General features: G+C 39.5%; 1 protein-coding gene across 1 annotated transcript in view; it reads left to right on the top strand.

Moving 5' to 3' along the window:
* GABRG3 (gamma-aminobutyric acid (GABA) A receptor, gamma 3) overlaps nucleotides 1-17,912 on the top strand; it is a gene marked incomplete at its 3' end in the record, with an annotated part of 182,274 nt that extends 164,362 nt beyond the window's left edge. Inside the window, exons 4-5 of the mRNA XM_009883134.1 lie at nucleotides 15,508-15,728; nucleotides 17,830-17,912. Of these exons, the coding sequence (XP_009881436.1) occupies nucleotides 15,508-15,728; nucleotides 17,830-17,912 (304 nt within the window). The remainder of the gene's footprint in view (nucleotides 1-15,507; nucleotides 15,729-17,829) is intronic.
* Between the last annotated feature and the right edge of the window lie 1,335 nt (nucleotides 17,913-19,247).

Genomic DNA, 19,247 nt, shown 5'->3' on the forward strand with positions numbered 1-19,247 from the left:
TTTGCTGTGTATTAACGGTGCCTCCCCATTGGCTCCTGTTTGTCCAGGAGCTCCTGGCTCATCTATGTAAGACTTTGAGCATGCTGCAGCATAGGCAGCACATTTTGGAGCTAATGGCTGCAGGCCCTCACCAGCACCCTGCTCCTCTTTCCTTGGTACGACATCCCTTGGCTGGTCAAGGGCAAACCCAATAATACCCCCTTCCCCCGTCGAATCCAGTTTAAAGCCCTGTTTGATGGAAGAGGGCATGCTTTGAAGCACCAACTTTTGCATAACCCTAAATAGCTATGTGAAACTGGAAGTCTGGGCCAGAAAGTGCTTTCTTAGACAGGATTGGAAAGCTAAGACAGAAGAACAAAGCTTTAGCATTTTTCTTTTTTATCCAGTAATTGTGTAACATGAAGTATGTAAACTCTTGCTCATCTCCCACTCTTTAGCTAACTTTGCAAGTAGCAGTAGATTGCAGTCAAAGCGACTATCTTTCTTGTTTCCTGGCTCTGTGAAACTTATTCTTCTGGTGACACAATGACACATCTTCAACAGAAGGGGTGAAATGTGCTGCCATCCAGAACATTCTTCTCCCTCAGCCTGTACCCAACAATATTCTGTTCTGGGATGTGGGACCTCAGGGTTCAAACCCCTTTGGCTATCACCTGTCACCTCAGCTAGGAAGGACTCTGCTGAGTTTGGTCCAAAGCATATCTTTAGGCATTTAAGATGTCTGAAGCACCTCAGCAAATTTGGTTGGAGCTCTCCTCAGTTGTTGTCCTGAACTTAAACTTCTTAGAGCTGTTTAAACTCTTTTGAATACATTTGAGAACGTAAATGCTCTGAGGAATGTCCACCTGTCCTCACTGACCCTCATCTAGATAGACATTGGCATGCTTTGGAAAAAGCCATCAGTACATATACTCTTCATTCTTTAAGACACAATCGTGATCAGTTTTCCTTCATTTTAGATGTGTTCACCAGCATAGCACTGACAATTGTCCAGACTTTGTCCCCTGGGAGCCTTTTTTTTTAATTTGTAGAACTTCAATTTTTTTCCCACTTGCAGAGTAATTAGTGTTGGCTTATTATCAAAGAACATAAAATCAGGTAGAAGAGTTCCCATGTCTGCTGTTGTGGTTGTTCAGTCTCATTCATCTCTGAAGCACTCCTAAATCTGTGATTGTAATAAGAACAAGATGAAAAGAACCTCAAATGAAAGTTCAGATGAGAAAAATCTTTGGTTTCATACTTGATCACTCATTTCTCGCACACTGGTAATGCCACTTTTATTATGAAGGTCACTAAATGCAAATGAGCAAAGATCCAACAGGTGGCCATTTTGCAACTCTGATGAGTGTTCTTCTTTATGGGCTTAGAGAAAGAGATGAACTGCATCAGTATTGCTCCTCAAGCTTTGTTCACTCTAATGACAGCTGACTTATCTGTATGTATTTATTAACTAGGACTGACAGTTGCTTTTTCAAAAATGCATAATTAAAAATTCAGTTGTTCAATAGCTGCTTTCGAGAATTCTCACATTCTTTAGTTCATTTTTCATGTAATTATTGCCTCCAGAACAATTTCAACCATCTTTCTCATGGCTTTCATTCCACATATTAAGAATGAGAAAAATCTACTTGGAACAATTTGTACTTTGAGTCCTTTGTTTCCATTTTTACTGATATGTTAGGAAATTAAAAAGTAAGGATTCACACAGGGTTGCATTAGCAAAAAGCATGTCCACTTCTTTCATGTTGTTCACAATGGACTAGTTTTTGGTATTGAAATTGCTATAATAACTTTTCCCTTTCATAGGCAATTGAAATGTATATTATGAATTGTTTCATGAAACACTTTTAAAGCGAAACTTCACAGCTGGGCATTATGAAATATGATTTATAGAATAACAGTGAAATAGAAAATTCCCATAGAAAAGAGATTTGGTTTTTTGCTGTATTGGCATAAGTTGTTGTCGAATCAGAGCTGAGGTTTTCTCTCCTGCTACAACAGCACCAAGTTTGGAGATGCTCAAGTGAAGAAAACAATAGGACTGTGTATTGGTACCAGGTAAAGACAGAAACCAATGTTAGCCCTTGGATTTCCACCTGTCTTCTTGCTGGACCTCCAGTTGTCCGCTAGTCACAATTCAGCAGTGGGATAGACTATCAAAGATTTGTCCTGTTCCGCTTGTGAAAGGAGCTTTAATAATCTGGGAAAGTTTAAAGTGGCTAAGAAAAGTTCAGAAAACTTGTGCTGGAAAGCTTATGAAGTTTATATTCTTTGCAGTGGAAAATGTTCAAGGCTGGAGAACTTTTAGCAGGATTCAGAAAGAAATGCTGTAAGATCCTGAGAAAACATTTCTTTTCATCTTCCTTTTACTAAAACTGGGGAGAAAAACAAAATAGAAATAAGAGTAAAACCTCTACCAGTTTAAATGAAATGAAAGAAATGCAGACCCAATAAGCCAAAACACATTGCGTTAGAGAAATGTGGCTGGGTCAATATTATTGTTTCTCTTGTGTCATTAAATAATACAAGGAAAAAAATACGGGCAAAAAGACTGCTGTAGAGTTAATTACTGGTGACATTCACTGTTGGGCAAAGGGTCAGCCTGAGTCCGTGTACCAAAGAAAGTGACGTACAAACATTATATTGACCCTATGACTTCTCCCTGTAGCATAAATGTGTTCAAACAAAGAGCACCTCCACAACCTCTTCTGTGTGAGAGAAACTGGTGCTTTCCCTGCATCTCCCTGCGTTAAATTTCTGGCTGCACGGTGCCGAAACAGTGCGTGCCCTGAGCCCGTAGCCAAAGGATGGGAGGGTGTCCAAGCGGGGCAGGGGGATGCAGGGGTGGGAGAAGGGGGACTGATGTCGAGGGGTTACCACAGCAACGGGGAGGGGACCAGCGGTGGGAGGAGCAGAGGTGGGAGTGTTACCATGGCAACGGATGGAGCGCCTTTCTCACTTGGGTTGGAGATGCAGCTGTCCTTACTTCTAATTACCTGTCCAGTATTGGAGGGTTTAGGCACAACGTACAAAAAGTACCTGTGTTATCCCCTACATATAATACCTATTTAATTTCTGGTTAGAAAGTGAAACTGCACTGGAGATGAAGTATTTTTCCCATACAAGCTACATCCATTTCAATCTCTTTTGATTGATGACAGTATAACCAGTTCACAAGTAGTACCAGAATTCCTTTTTAGTCTTTCTAATATAGTGTAAAAAATATACTCCGGTAGCAGTTATAAATCCTGCAGTGTTAGAACAGATGCTGAGTTAGGGAGTGAGGTTAAACTGTGTTAGGGAATGAGTTTATCTTACACATCATTACATGACTATATTTCATTTTCCCTAATGAGCTTCGCAAGATGGATCTTCCAACTTTTTGTTTAGGTTATTTTATTTTTTTTTCTAATGATATCAGGTATTGAAAATTTCTGATAGGCTCCTTTTGAATTTCCTCAACTGGCGAGTGATGGAGGTTGTGAGTGTAAGAGGAATGTGCTCATATAAAACTGATAGGAACAGCCCGGACTCCTGAAATTGCTATCATCGAATGGCCTAGTGAATGGCAATCAGCCATCTGCTATTTCATCTGGTGTCACTTTTTCCCCAGACTAGGGACAATGAAGAATTACCAATGTCAATAGGTGATTTAATATGAGTCTCATATCAAAAAAGAATGGAATGAAATCTAGGGGGAGCTGGAATTTGATCAACTTTGGCTTGAGAAGTAGGGTCTTAAAGGAATACAGAACTATCTTGAGTGTCAAACCACCTAAAACAAGAAGGCTTGGTAGGAAGTATTACCTGGATGAGCGGAGCCCAGGGATTACCTTGTAGCCACCCATAAAACCAAATCAAAATAATAAATAAAAAAATGCCCAAGAGGTGAAGAAACTGAGGCAAGGATAAGTCCCAGGTACTTACCTTTTTGAAATGTCTCTGTGCTTGTGTTATGAAGCCTAGATGAAGCCTGAAGACATTTGCCTCCTGTATTTTCCTCTGAAGAGGTACACTGTGCACCAGAGCGTCCTCAGCTTGGAAATGTGGGAAGGCTCAGCTGAGCCTGCTGAAGGCAGCCGGCACAGTCTTAGGGGCTATGTATTTCAAATACGGAGTCTCAGCCTCCCCTCCAAGTGTGCATCCTGTAACGCAGAACCAGAGTGGGGTCTGGTTTTGCCTGAGCCAGCAGTGCAGAGGGGTGCAGGGCTGCCCGGGCTCCTCCAGAGGCCAAGAGCAAAAAGGACTTGAGCAAAGCTGAGACTCTCATTGCAGAGTGTCTCTCCATGCCTATGTGGCAAAACAGTCTTGTTCTCATTTTCAGAGTGGTTAAACATTTGCATTTCCTTCAAATGTAAATAAAATGAGCTTTTTTACAAATGAGCTTTTTCTAGTACTTTGTGCACAGTTGGCTTTTTCGTGCATCATTTTGTTTAATGACAGTAACACCTATTCACATCCTGTGGATACAAGATATATCCTATGGACAAGGGATATAAGTCCCTTGCTCCCTGTTGCTTCATTTATCTACTGTATTTCTGTCATCCAGCGCTTTAAACTTTCCTTTTGGATCCTATTTGTGTTGTAATGAATTTAGACTCTGTGACCAGGGTATATCTATTCTGCTAAATCACAGATGTCCAGGGACCAATACTTGTCCCCAAGACCCAGTGGCACCAACTGGTGTATGTCTGCATTTCTTAGTTTTAGCTGCCTGTGTGGCAGATTTACCTTGGACAGAACAGGGTAAAGAAGTCAGCTGCCAATGAAGCAAGGTGGATGACAGGGTGTGCGGTGCTTGAGCTATATTTGTAGTCTCCCTTTATTTAGCTGTGGGGAGTTAGTGCTTCTTTTGAGGAAAAGCACAAAAAAAATGCACAATTGTATGTATTTATTTATTTTGACCCTTGAAAATGTTCGCTGATTGGTGGCAGGATGGTTTCAAATGGGAGGGGGTTTGAAAGAATGGGGTTTAAATACCTGGTGAGCTGTAGCATTCCTGCACAACTCTGGATAAGACACCGATGCCCTCAGTAGCTCAGCTTCTGAGAAAGAAAAAGAAGGTTATAACTCTTTTCTTTTTTTCCTAACCACAGTGTTACAAGGATAAGGGAGCAACTTTCTGGGATACTTGGATACTGTAGTAGAGTGGTATGTGGATTCTTAAGGTACAACATAGCCTCAGGAGATACCCTAAAAATGACACTGGAGGGCAACAGTTGGAAGAGGACTTTTAACCATCTGATCTTGCCACCTGCCTCCTTACAATGTGCTCCTTACCATCTTTCCTCTTACTTGTGATTCTGCATGAGACCCTCACTGTACCTCATCCTTCAGCCTGAGGTGGGCATCTAGAACAGGAGGTAATGGGCACAAACTTGAACATAGGAAGTTCCAGCTAAACATGAGGAGGAACATCTTTACTTTGAGGGTAGTGGAGCACTGGAACAGGCTGCCCAGAGAGATGGTGGAGTCTCCCACACTGGAGACATTCAAAACCCATCGGGATGCTGTCCTGTGCAACCTGCTGTAGGTGACCCTGCCCTGGCAGGGGGGTTGGACTAGATGATCTCCAGAGGTCCCTTCCAAACCCTATCACTCTGTGATTCTGTCTGTTTTTTCACCACTGCCCTGTCTCCCATTCCTTTGCGGCTGTTCTTGTGCTAACAGTGACAGTATGCAGAACATCGTGGTAACCTCTGCTTTTCTAGCTTGCCAACGGCATAAAAGATGTTTCAAAATGTTCTTCCACTTCTTTGGCCAAAAGGCTCTCTCTCCATCGTTCAAACAAACTCTTTAATACAGAAATTATGTGCATAAAGTCTTATTACATGTAGTCTCTGAGAGTGCAGTTATTTGCATGAACAGGGAAGTTTAGCTTCTGTTTTGAATAAGTTGACGCCTCAAGAACTATGCTTATGAAGTTGATACATCTTTTGTTTTAATATGTGAATACTATTGAGTATCTTTATAATTTGCTTTATATTTTTTCAGATATCAAGCATTCTTAGGAGACCTTTATAGTGTACTTTATTATATTAAGTACAGAGATTAACATATGTTCACAGACTTTTAATTTTCGCTTTCTCTGTTTCTTCTGTTCAGTGATTATTCATTTTTATTTCTTTACTATTTCCACAGGAGTTAAGCTTGTCCTTGTGTGTTTGTCTTACAAAATTCACAAGTTTACAACCTTGGTTTCTTACCGCATGGAATTATGCATTTGGAATCTCTCTCTCTCTCCCCCACGCTCCCCTCTTTCTCGCTCATAAAACCCATCTGCTGTCTTAGTAAAGCCTTAAATTGCAGGTCAGAGTGGGCACTGTGCTTTCTCTGGTAATCCCAACAACATTGTTTCTTCCAGCAGCAATCTCTTTAGGAGTGACTATTCTGATTAGCATTTCGAGTTACATTGCCCACCAGATAGCAGTGACCAAAAGTCTGCCTACTGCAATGTATCGCCTTCCTCTACTTCCCCTCTGACTTCCTTGCATGCTGTGGACATGCTTTTTTCTCAGGTGGCCCAGTTAAGGAGCATATATTTATGGCCCATCAAAGACAGAGCTCTCATCAGGCCCTCTCTGCAACAGGACATGAACCCTAACCTTCTTGACACACCAAGAGAAGAGGCTGTGGAGGTGCCGTTGTGGTGTGATCATAGCAACCAGGATGTCTTTGGCAACGCTTAAAGAGAAAGAGAAGCCAACAGAAGAGTCCCAAAAGAAAAAAGAGGCAGCAATATTCAGCAAGAATGAAGAGTCTTCCACCAAAAGGGTTGGGAAGAGATCTACAGCTGGTTTGTTAAAATGAGCTGCATTCTTTCTAATTTCATGCTGTGTTTCTGATTGTGGAATGGTTGATCGAACCAGACGAGATAACCCATCAGTGCAAAGCCAGGAGGAGGCATGAAGGGATCTCTGGCGATAGGCCAAGAAAAACATCTCCAGCCCTTCCTTTCACTAAGTGTAAGAAGTTATTTGGAACACAGCAGGACTGGAGCTGGTCTCCAAGGAGCCAAAATAGGTGCAGAGAGACAGATAAATGTTTTCTCAGGGAAAGGAAATGCTAAATAATAATTGCATGGTTTGTTTTTAGCGTGAGGTTAGCTGTTTTTCACTCTTTAGAATAGCCAGAAATCAGTGAAATAATCTCCTAAAGCAGCCAGAGGGCAAGGCTATAGTGAAAAAGGCAAGATTCCATTTCCATCCTCCTACTCTGAGACTCCTGCTGAGGCAGTGATGAGAAGAGCTTTTTTTTTTTTTGACTCAAAATGTTCAGCTATGGAGACAATTGTGACCGATTGCTGAAATATTTTGCCGGTGTTATTTAACCTGAATAGCCATTATACTGCGGTGACAATCTCAATGTCGACTTTGCTTCGTTCATTGTATTTTCTCCATGTAACCATCATGCTTGTAACTTTATGAATGTATCAAAGCAAAAAACTCCCACAAAAGAACAAGTTATTCAAAGTATTTCTAGACATAAAACAGTTTGGAAAGTTTTCAAAGATATATATTTTACTACCACTGTAAACCTAATCATTCTGTGTTTTGGTTTATATATTTATTTTGGGGGTCTTTTAAAGGTATAGCCTCAATGCTGCTCAAAAAGATAGATTAAGAACAGAAAAAAGGTCAAAAGTGGGGAAGTGTTTCCCAAGCTCTTCCCCCTCTCAGAGACTATTAGGAATAAAGGTAGGAGCTGGAGGGGGAGCAGGAGCACAGACAGTGGAAACAAAGGCCATTTGGCTCCTGAGCAGCCTCTGAAATGAAGCTCCACACTGGCAGAGATACTTCAGGGAAAGTTACAAGCAGCCCTAATGGTGCTACTCAGCTTATCCCAAGCCGTGCTGAAAGCAAGGAAAACTATCAGAACATGCATGTGAGAATTATTGTCCTCACAGAAGGCTTGTGTTGGTCTTGGTGGTACCACAAGGGTTTTGAATATACACTGCATATGAAATACACTGTTTACTTTACCAGGAATTCTCCAGCAGACTTCATTTATTTCTTTCTGCATTATTTCCACAAAAACAGAGTGTGTAGGATTCAAAATAGCTTCACTGGAAAACAGTAGACCATTCCACTACTTTCAGTTCCTTCCCACAGGATATCTGCGAGATTTTTACTAATTTTTGAAGCTAGAATGCAAGTTGCACACATGGTGCAAAAACAAGCGGTATCTGTCAAGGAGTAACGCTAAGGTACCATTTTAAGCTTTCCAGGGCTCTCCTGGAATCACCATAGTTGTTGGCTTTTTATAATCTATACACCATATAATCTGGGGAACAAACAGCGCACATCATGTGGCAATTGCTGTGGGAATATTTATTTCCATCGAGATCAAAACTAGCCATGAGCACGGCCAGTACCTCTTCAAATGATCAAAAGCCTGTTCAGAAGATGTTCCACCTAAACAAAGGGCAGTCCTCTCCTCCTTCCAGCCCACTTATCCAGGGTAAGATATGATGACTCAGGGAAGCTAAAGGTGGGCTGTGCTCCCCAGAATTACTCTTTGTGTTTTGATATCAGGTGTGTGAATGTTCTGGTTCAGGAAGAGGGAACCACTCATCCCCTATTTCAGGGAATATTTCTTCTTTCACTCATTTGTCACACAATGAAAGGGGCATCTGGATCTATCAGGACAGCCTTTTGCAGGGTGATCTTTGGCAATTCTGTTGTTGATTAAACTTTCAGCAGTGAGCTGGGCTGGAAAAAATATTCTTTTTTTGAAAATGAACTTCAAACTGAAAAGTTTACCCTCATTTAATGTTCTTCAAGTGCACCAAATTGCAAACTAAAGAAACAGACATCACAGATGTCACTTTAATGTTTGGGACATTTCCTATTAAAACACGGTGTCTCAAAGCCTTCTCTTAGTACTTTTCATCTGAGCACGGCAAGGGCATAGAGAAAGAACATTTCTGGGTGTGTTCACCTGTGGTCTTAGGCTGAGTGCAGACAGAGGGATACTCCCACCCTTCAGAGATTTTGCTGCCATTTCTCTCCTGTTTCCCTGAACAGCCTTGTCCCACGTCCCAGTCTTAAACCGTAATGCTTAACATTTCTGTAACACCGTTTGCATGTAAATGGTTCTACCATTATTAATTATTTTAAGCTTACTTCATATTGAATGGTTTGGACTGAAATACAAAAGGGAAGTTTGATACTTATTTCCAGAACAGTTTAAGAATTAGAAATAGGATTGCACAGTTTGGTGAAGTCAAGCTTTTTGGAAGCTGAAGGAGATTTTAACCCTTACACAGTTTATTAGCTTAGTTTCAAGCTTATGGGAGCAGTGTTTGTGGTGTGTTGGCATGATGTACAAGGGGCACGGAGGGCACAGAATACTCCTAATCTAAACTGGACTCTAATTATTTAGGTGTTTTTAGTTGATCAAGTACAAGCCTCATACAAAACCCAGTAATAAATTTAATCAAAGACAGCCTCACTCTGTCAACAGTCAAGATATAGGCTCTACAATGAAAAAAAAATATCATTTTGGAAGAGTCAGAGAAATAATTATGAATAGATCAGAAAAGATAGCGATAGTTGCCCAAAGGCTTCCTACAGTAGAGGGAAATGGAGTCTTGAAGTGATGGTGTATTGTCTGGTAGGCAATAGTAAGAATCTGGAAAATATCATGCAAGAATTTCTTGCTTTTTTCCCAAGGGCAAGACTCTTGACGTTGTTGTTGTTGTTGTTACTGTTGTTGTGAGGAATTGTGAAAATGCAGAAAATGAGAAGGCTGAAGCAGAAGCAACAAAGGCATACCATACTATTATCCATAGTCATTCAAATAGATCACCCAACTGTGACAGCCAATTAAATCGTATTTTCCAGGATTAACCCACAGCTAAAATGATACATCATGGTAGGAGAAAACCTTCATGTATTGCCAACAACATGTTAGCTCCTCTTTTGACTAAGAAAACAATGAAAGACTCTGTTGAAAAGCATGTATTTTTCTCTGTGACTACAGATGCCTCAAACCATGGCACTTTCAAGGTGTTCCCAATCATTAATCATTCCTAAACAGTTGAAGGGCAAATAATTCACTGCTGGCTTGATTATTTTCAAGGAACTAATGAAGCCACATTAGGAATATTTGAAAATATAAAAAATATGCTAAAATCAAGTAGTTGGAACCCTGACTATGAAGAGTTCTTTGCAGCTAATACTGTTGTTAACTGTGTGTTATGTCCCCCTGTCCAGAAATCAACAGAAGGCAAGAAAGAAGAATCATCTCTAGCTTGTTGCTCTGTACATAATCGCAAAACAGAAAAATAGCATCTAATTAAAACATTATTTGGTTTAGAAAAAAAATCAGCCACTTTTCCTCATCTCATTCAGTCATTTTTCTCAGCAAAAGTTTCAGATTTAAAGGAGAGCTTACCAAATTTGGATGGGAAGAAATGTTACCCATGAGAGAATTACTTGCATACTGCACAGGTAAAAGGATAATAATATGTTTTCTTTGTTTTAGAAGTTACTTTGGAAGTTAAGTAAGCATTGTCAAGCGCTGATTTTAAAATCCCATTTTCAAAGATGACCTTGTTGGAGCTGATAGAGAGGTTTTCAGTGACAGAATGTTACTTATTACTTTCAGATTGTACTGTGTGTTTCTTAATAAGTCTTTTAATTAGGACAAACTGGCTTTTTACATGATGAAAAGTATAAGATAACACATTCATTTAAGGGACGTTGCAAAAAAGAACTGATGACAAATTCTTTGGTCATAAGCTTGTCATCATGGGGGACAGAAAAGAAAACAAAGACATTTCACTGAGAGGTGTATTTTTCTATGAACAAACAGAATACAAATAAACTGATTTAATTTTAATGAAAAGCATTATTCTTTCCAGAAACAGTAAAAACCATTGACAATTTAATTTTTTTTTAAAAGGCCTGATGTTATGCAGTTAGAGATTCAGCTGAGTACTTGTATATGTCAGGATTCTTCTACTGGGAAACATTCTCATATTCTAGTTTCACTTTCTTGCTCTTTCAATTTCTTAAAATTGTTTATTAAAAAAAACCCCATGTTCCTTATGTAATCAGGTTTGGACAGATTGTGGAATCCTCAAACAGATTCCATTTCAATTAAGCTTTTAAGTGTGGGGAATTTAGTTTATATATGTAACATGCTTTATGAATTTACTTTTAAAGCCAAACATGATGAAATCTATTAAAATTGATAATAAATTATTCTTCTGTCAATCCATTCAAGTTTATAGCTGAATTTTGTGTCAGAGAATTTTTATATTATCTCTCAAATATATGAGATATGAAAGGAAATACAATTTCCCTAGAATATCCCTTCATGTTAATATGCAGACCTGTTTTTCCCTGTATAGTTGTCCCTTACTTCTTCCCAAGGAGAATGTGTTTTCAGAAGTGTGGCTGCTCTGGAGTGTAGCTTCAGTTAATGCATCCAGGTGCAGTGTGAATATGTGGTATAAGTAGGAAAAATCTTGAGCCTCTTGTGGTAGCAGGGCAAATTAGGTGCCTATTAGACAGGAAAGCTTAGTGACAGAACACTTTACTGTACATAACCTTGGCATCATTTCATGGAGAACATAGTTTCACCTTTCTGCCGCTGGGGAGAAACCTTATTGAATATTTGCCTGGTTTTTATTTCTTCCTGTGTTCATTATAGTGATCAATGGTTGCTGCCAAAAATTAAAACCAGGAAAAGAAAGAATCAGGAGGATATTAGCAACATCTCTGGTACAGTGGTAGAACAGAACATAAAGAGTAGCATTAGAGTTGCAAATGCTTCATCTGAGGCATCATTTTGCTGAAACCTGATGTCCTGCTGGAGCTCTCTAAGTGCAACCTTTACATTTCATAAAGGTCTTTGAACATAGGAATTCATCTAAATGGCAGGTAGCAACTGAAAAGCATTCCTTTCTTATATTACTATGTTATATTGACCTATATCCGAGACCAACATAGAAACCTTTTTTCAGGCAGTTTCTTGTTGAATGCTGTGTGTTGGAGGTCACTGTACCAGCTTTGTGCAAAGCAGTATATGGAAGCTGTTGACTTCACTGGGAACTGAGTATCTGTTTTCAATGAAGATAGAGGCAATTTTCCTGAAGTGTGCATAGGCTTAGCTCCATTAGAAGCGAAGAACTGAGTACCAGTTTCAAAAGTAACCTCTGCCCCTTCCTAGTAGAGTAGATACATGCATATCATACCCCATTATCTGCTTGGCTGAAGACTGAAGCAATTAAAAAGATTAATGTAAAGGATGTACTAATCTAACATTCACTTCTAAAAAGGATTAATGGAGAGAATAAAAAGTATGAAATTGTAATTCAGATATTAAATGGTAATGTGCGTTTATTTATACTGGGAAAATTTTGTTTTGCAGTTTGTACATTCTGACTGAACATTGTAAATTCTTTAAATAAAAAAAATAGTGTTGAAAAAATCAATGCAACTAATTTCAAACAACTTTGCTTGACTTTTAAAAATGTTGCTTTGCTTTTGATGACCACAGTTTACAAAGAGAAGAATGCATTTCTTAAAGAACTAAATAACTGAGAAGATCTGTGAACTACTTAGTTTGAGTTGAAATGTTTTTATTGAGGTGAATGGAGTTGCAGTGGCCCATTACAGAGATATTTTGAACGATGATCATTGCTGGCATATTCTAGTTGCAGTATTAAGTAAAGGAGATGCAAAATGGGAGTTGGAAAATGGTCTTAGCATGGCCCCGCTTCTAGGCTAACGTAATCTGTTTCTCAGCCAGAGTAGTCTGTCAGGATGGAAACCACAATGTGCTCCTTCTGGTGCCCACTTTGCTCAGACCTAGCTGCCGTACCTTCTCAGGATGCTGTATTACAGAGCTCAAGGGCTTTCTTTCCTTTGGTCGGGTAGAAATCCTAAATATCCTAAATCCTAAAATCCTAAATATAAGTAAATATGTACGATCCACTGTGGGAGACCTCGGCTGGTCCGAGGGATCAAAATACAAGTTTAACACTGACCCTGAACAGATACCCATGTACCCTTGAAGAGACAGGAGAATCCTGACAAAATCCGAGCAAACAAGATAAGGGGTGGCAAACATCCTGGATTTTCCCAGAGCATGAACAGCATGTGATCAACAATTGTATTGGCTGGATGGTGTGTGATGTGAGAGCGGAGTGGGCAAAAGTAGAATGTTAGAATTTATGCACAGATAAGCAACCAGGTAAAAGGATATAAAAGAGCACTGCTTGTAAAATAAAATATATGATTGCTGCAACTTGATATTCAGTGTTGTGTCGGTCTCTACAACGGCAATCCACTAGAAGGGAATTATGTCTCCTCCTAAATTTAGTCAAAATAAAGCAAATATGAATATCATGCAAAAATTTGTTCTGTAAAAAGACAGCACTGTCATTAGCCAGCTGTATACAAATGGTCTCTGATTCTATAAATACTGATTCTCACATCTGAGCTAAAAAAAGCAACTCTACTCACTCAGCATTTGGAGAAACCTATAGACATGTCTGGCATATTCTTCTCTATAGAAGCTGCATGTGCCAAATTCTTGTCACTGGACTTTCAAGGACTAAAATGATCCAGAGTTGAGCACAAAGAAACAAGATCAGCACTCTGCCATCTTAAACCTGGTGAATTAAGGTGAATACTTAGAGCTAGGTAGCAATAAGGGTACGCTGTGCACATTACGTTGCATCCTTTAAGCGCGTGAAGATGTGCAACTTTGTGCTCATCAAGATGAAAGAAAAGTCTCTTCAGATTCAAATCTGTCAGCTTCTCTGAGAAAATAAAGCTAATAATACAATGAAAAATGGCAGTGAGATAGGCTATGAAGAAAAATGGTCCTTAATGCCTTTGGTGGCTAGGCTTTAATTCCTAAGGTGATCTATTACCCGGTATTTGGATGCATGCAAGCACCACTTATGCACCTATTGATCATTTGCCATCTAGAGATGAGAGGCCCAGAGTGTGTTTTGGACTAGGTTTACAGTGCCAGTGAATTAGGTTTCCTGGTGTTATAACATCAGCTTTGGAAGGATGACCTGCCAAAAAGGTAATAACACTGGAGAACCAGATGCCTCTTAGCAAAAACACTGTCTTCAGTTCAGAATACAAGCTCTTCTAACTATCTATAAATAAAAAAGTATAACATGCTGATTGTATAGTAGTATTTCTTTTTACACATTCCCTTTTGAAATGTAGGAATAGAGAAACAAAAAAGCAACAGAAGCAAGTTCAGAGTGGTCAAAGGCAAACATGTACCAGATTTTGCACACAGCCTTATTTCTCCTTTGTTCAGATATACCAAGAATGCATCTACCAGGGGACGTAAGGAGATGGTGTGCTCTGGATTATGCCCAGCCCTTGTATTAGCCTGCGTTGTAGATCATATGCTTTGTGTCACATCAGCAAACAGTGATCCCTGATCCCTGTCACAGATGTGGCCAGCCCTGAGATGCTGAGATGGTCTTTCATGACATGGTCAGATGGCTGTTTCCACAGGGTCCATAGGTAGAGCAGTCTGGAAAGAGGGAGAAAAACATCAGCAAATGCAAACGTGACGTTTTCCAGCCTCTGGTGGCTGAAATTCACAATTCAAATACTGGGTTTTGCACAGTTTCTTCCATGGGGTATTAAATGCATAAATCAGCGTGTTTGTATGTTCACCTATATCATTTTGTCTGTTTGTCTATGTTTCTGCTATTGTACCTACTATGAATGCTTACCTACAGAGACACAGCAGTAAACATGGAGTGGAAGAAAGGATGAGATTAATGTAAATTACGATATTAGTCTAATCAGGGCAGTAAACTAGTGACTGCTCTGCTCTTAGCTTTGGGGTACCTGAGGCTCCTGTAAAGAAGCACGAACATGCTTTTTCAATTCTGCTGTAGTGTGACCTGAAACCAAGTGGCCGAACAGTTGGTAACAAACAGAGCAATTAATTTATTACATTTACACCCTTACACCCCCAAAAGGCATTGCCATAATCAAGGGAATTCACCATTCTCCACCTTATGTGTGTTGCTCTTGTTTGTCTTTCACACCTCTTCTATCAGTCTGCCCTGCGACAATGAAGTCTCTGCAAATTGTATCTTGGAGCTCTGACTGTTCAGAGACAGTGGAAAAAAACGTGCTAGTGCAGAAATTTTTATGGCACAGGACCAAGGCAAGTGAGCTGTTTGGCCTGCTTTCCAAAGTAGCTAGAGGGGGGGAAAAAAAAAAAAAAAAAAAAAAAAAAAAAAAGGAAGGAAAAAAAAAATTTCCCCGACAAAGTGAGCTGTTTGGCCTGCTTTCCAAAGTAGCTAGAGGGGAAAAAAAAAAAAAAAAGAAAAAGAAAAAAGAAGGAAGGAAAAAAAGTATTTCCTCAGGCAATTAAACAAGGAAACATTCTCCATTGACCTGAACATATCCTGCTGCTCTACACCCAGATGGACCTTATCAAAGACCAAATAGTAGTGGGAAGTGTGGAACTGATTTCAATTTGCATATCATGCTTTCATTGCAGGAATATCAAATTGATATATTTTTTGCCCAGACGTGGACAGACAGCCGTCTTCGCTTCAACAGCACCATGAAGATACTGACTCTGAACAGCAACATGGTTGGCTTAATCTGGATCCCGGACACAATATTTCGTAACTCGAAGACTGCGGAGGCTCACTGGATCACCACCCCCAACCAGCTCCTCCGCATATGGAATGACGGCAAGATCTTGTACACCCTCAGGTGAGCAGTCGATGTGCAGGGCTGAAGGCTTCTCCTGCCTCTGGCATAGCGGTCGTAATTTTCAGGGGTATCTTTGTTCTCCTCTCCTGTTTTCTTCCTGATGCTTGCCTGAGAAATACTGAAATATTCAGGCGTAAGTGCTGCAGAGTTTAAAAAACAAAGTCTTGTCTTTCTAGAAAAGGAGCCTTGAGAACTGGAAATATGTCTGTCTAAATTTTATAAGTTGGGCTTTTTAGAGCTTGTAATAAAATCAGGAGCATGTAGTCCCATAAAACCTGTCAGAAACCTTTCTGATCAGTGTTAGGTGCAGGGCTGGATAAAGTATTGCTAGATTCATCCTAATGCCAATAGTTGATTCTTCAAATAATTCACAGTGAAAGATAGTCTGTCACATCTCATCACAAGGGTGAATTGCTGGAGGAAAGGCTTTTAGAGTTTTTCTAATCTGTGTGATAACATCAACTATATAGTATTAGAAATACTGTATATATTTGCATAAAAAAAGCCTGTGGAAATCAAAATATGTGTTTACTTATGGAAGAGACGAATTGCTTAGAAGGGAGTTTTGCCATAAGCCATATTCCACATGGCAAACGTTTTCAGCAACATCCCTTTCACGCTACATTTTCTTCAGTGATTGTGTTCAGCGTATTCTGATCATACTTGCAATTGCAGTTGGGCTCCAATAGCAAGTCTATGGCAAACAATAAGACAAGAATTAAACAGCTGGAAATGATACTGGCGTTTTTAGTACCATTCCCTTCTTAGGCTTGCTCCACTGTGACAGAGCTCTTGCTTAATTCAATAGCCTTTAGCTAAAGACTTCGGTGATTAGGATGTCAACTCAAATACCCTCTTGGTTGGGTTGTTTTTTATTGTTTTTTTTTTATTGTCATGCTTCAGTATTTCAGGGCAAGTTAAGAAGTTAGACTTGCATACCTATCACTAAAGAAACTATTTGTTGAATGGACTGCAAAATTTGTCTAAGACAGCTAAAAAAGGGGTGATACTTGACCCAGTGGATTTTTTGAGTAAGCATTTTTAGTTTGTGAAAGATGTTTTGAGTCCTTTCCACCCACTCAGGTCAGCCTCCTTTATACATAGGAGGACCTGTTAGAATGGTCGTTGTTCATTGATAACACTGTGTAATTAAAAAACAATTTATCTGACTTTAGTGAGCACACAGAATTGGTATAGCATGGAAGCGGTAACTGTCGCATGTCCTGATACTGTCAGTTGTTGATGAGTGTTCTGTATTCAGAAGAAAGTGTACGTGGTTCAATCACGCTCCATGCCTTTCCGTCCTCCTCCCTGTCAGCTTTTGGGTATGAATGCACTCCTGCTGTGACGCCGCAAATACTCTTCTAGTGTCAGTGCAAAATCGCTGTTAAGTTCCTCACAGGTGACCTTCTCCAAGACAGATCTTTTCCTCTGTGCCATACTAAATTTGAGATAAACTTTTCCCAAAGCTAAAAGTTCCCAAACCTTTAGCTTTTGAATTAGTTTAAAAAAAGAAAAGAAAAAAAAGAAGCCAAGACAAAAACCTCATGCCCCACGCTTGCACATTTTCAAGTGGGGCTGAAGACATTTCTGCTGATGTTTGTTACATCTGTACAACTGAGAATGGTATACAGAGATTTATTAAGTTTTCAAGAGATAGTCCAAAATGATTGAAAGTATCTTAAGTTCACACTATAGGTAAATGCAGAGAATGTTCCTCATAAGATACTTTATGAGGTCTTAATTTTGTGGAATTACTTACTACCCCATCAGCCATATTTCCTGTTAGTTTTTTAAAGAATGTTTTTTTCCATCCCATGTCCTTCAATGATGAATTGTCCAGAGAAAAACATATGCACAGATTTCTTGGGATCAAGAAACTCTTAATGATGTGTCTGAAATTATTTATGGTTTAGATAATTATTATTGGTTTGGATCAGGCCTAAATAGCCAATGAACAATCTGCAAATATAGTCCTTTCCTTTCAAGCCTTACCTACAGATGTCAAAGCGCTCTTGCATGATACCTAAGGTTACCCTGCCTCCTTCTCCAACTGTTCATTGTGCCGATGTGTAGTAACAGACGCTTGGTTTCTCCGTAGGCTTACCATCAATGCTGAGTGCCAGCTGCAGCTGCACAATTTCCCAATGGATGAGCACTCATGTCCTCTGATATTCTCTAGCTGTAAGTACTGCTTTGATGCCTAACTGTTGTATACGACTCGTATGCAGAGGCACAAGTTTAATTCTGATCTCTGTCAGGTTGTTCAACCATGCCACAGCAGGTATAGGAAGTTTAGGTTTGCTTAAATGTTCAGGGTTTTTTTGTTTTCCTCTCTAACACTCCCGCTCGATGGACTTATGCCATGAAGTTTTCTGTAGATTCACTCTGGGTTTTTTTTTTGACAAAACCCTCCTTTTTAATTTTTACTATAGTCACACTTTAAGAAGGAGGAGATTTTCGTGCCAGTCTGTGCTATGTTAATCTATAAAATCATAAGACATGCAAATGAAAATAGAAATTGCAGTTTTCTTGTGGAGGTGCACAGCTCCAGGACAAGCTCAGCAATCTCTGAACATCTGAGTTTATAGCAAGTAACATGGCAATGCATCTCTGTTCCATAATAAAAGTAAATGGTATAACTAATGTAAATCTCATTTTCCTTTTATTGCTCGGCTTTTCTGGTAATCCAAATGTTGTATTGGTATGTTTAAAACCTACCTAATAGGCAAACCAAATGCATTGGTGAAATGGACAGAAAACAAAAGTCAGGTGAGTCAATGTTGAGGTCCAATACTACCATGAGGAAAAGTTATCTTCGTGCTGATTCATTTGAAAAAGCTTAAGAGCTGTCTGCTCGTGGGTACACCTGCACAGGTTTGTAATCCAAAGTCACACAAAGCAAATGTTTTACAAACATGTTTAAAAGGGTCTCCACTAAAGATTTTTCTTTTGATAAACTCCGAGACTCAGGATCTGTGTTCTCCAAAAGTGAATGGGAAATGTAATGTTTTGTCTTTCTATTTAGAAAACAGCATTTTCTCCATCATCTCTTAAAAAGTGATGAAAGAATGACACAATTTAATGTCTTAATAATACATATGCTCTTGTGACAGCAGGGTATTGATTTCCGTTTATGAATAGTACACAGTGATCCTCAATCAGGAACTGAATTTGCATTTCAGCTGATTCAGGGTGTATTCTTCTTTGTCCCCAGGAAAATGTTTTAAAAGTATCTGCCACTGTAAACATCTCCCTTTCCCCAAACACATTATCACTACATTGCCATTTTTTATGATCTATATATATAAATGAGCCCGGGCAAAAATCCACAGTAGTGAGTTTAGTTCAGATGTGTGGAATATATGCATAGTCAACTGAACAGGAGGCAGATCACTCCTGAATGAGCTTTCCTGCTAATGAACACTTGTCACTTGTCACACACCTCACCTACCTGTAGTTCCTGCATAAAGCTACTCTTACCTTGTGGCAATCTACTGCTGATTTGTTGCGCTACGG

Source organism: Charadrius vociferus, unplaced genomic scaffold (assembly GCF_000708025.1).
Source record: "Charadrius vociferus isolate BGI_N301 unplaced genomic scaffold, ASM70802v2 scaffold92, whole genome shotgun sequence".
NCBI lineage: Eukaryota > Metazoa > Chordata > Aves > Charadriiformes > Charadriidae > Charadrius > Charadrius vociferus.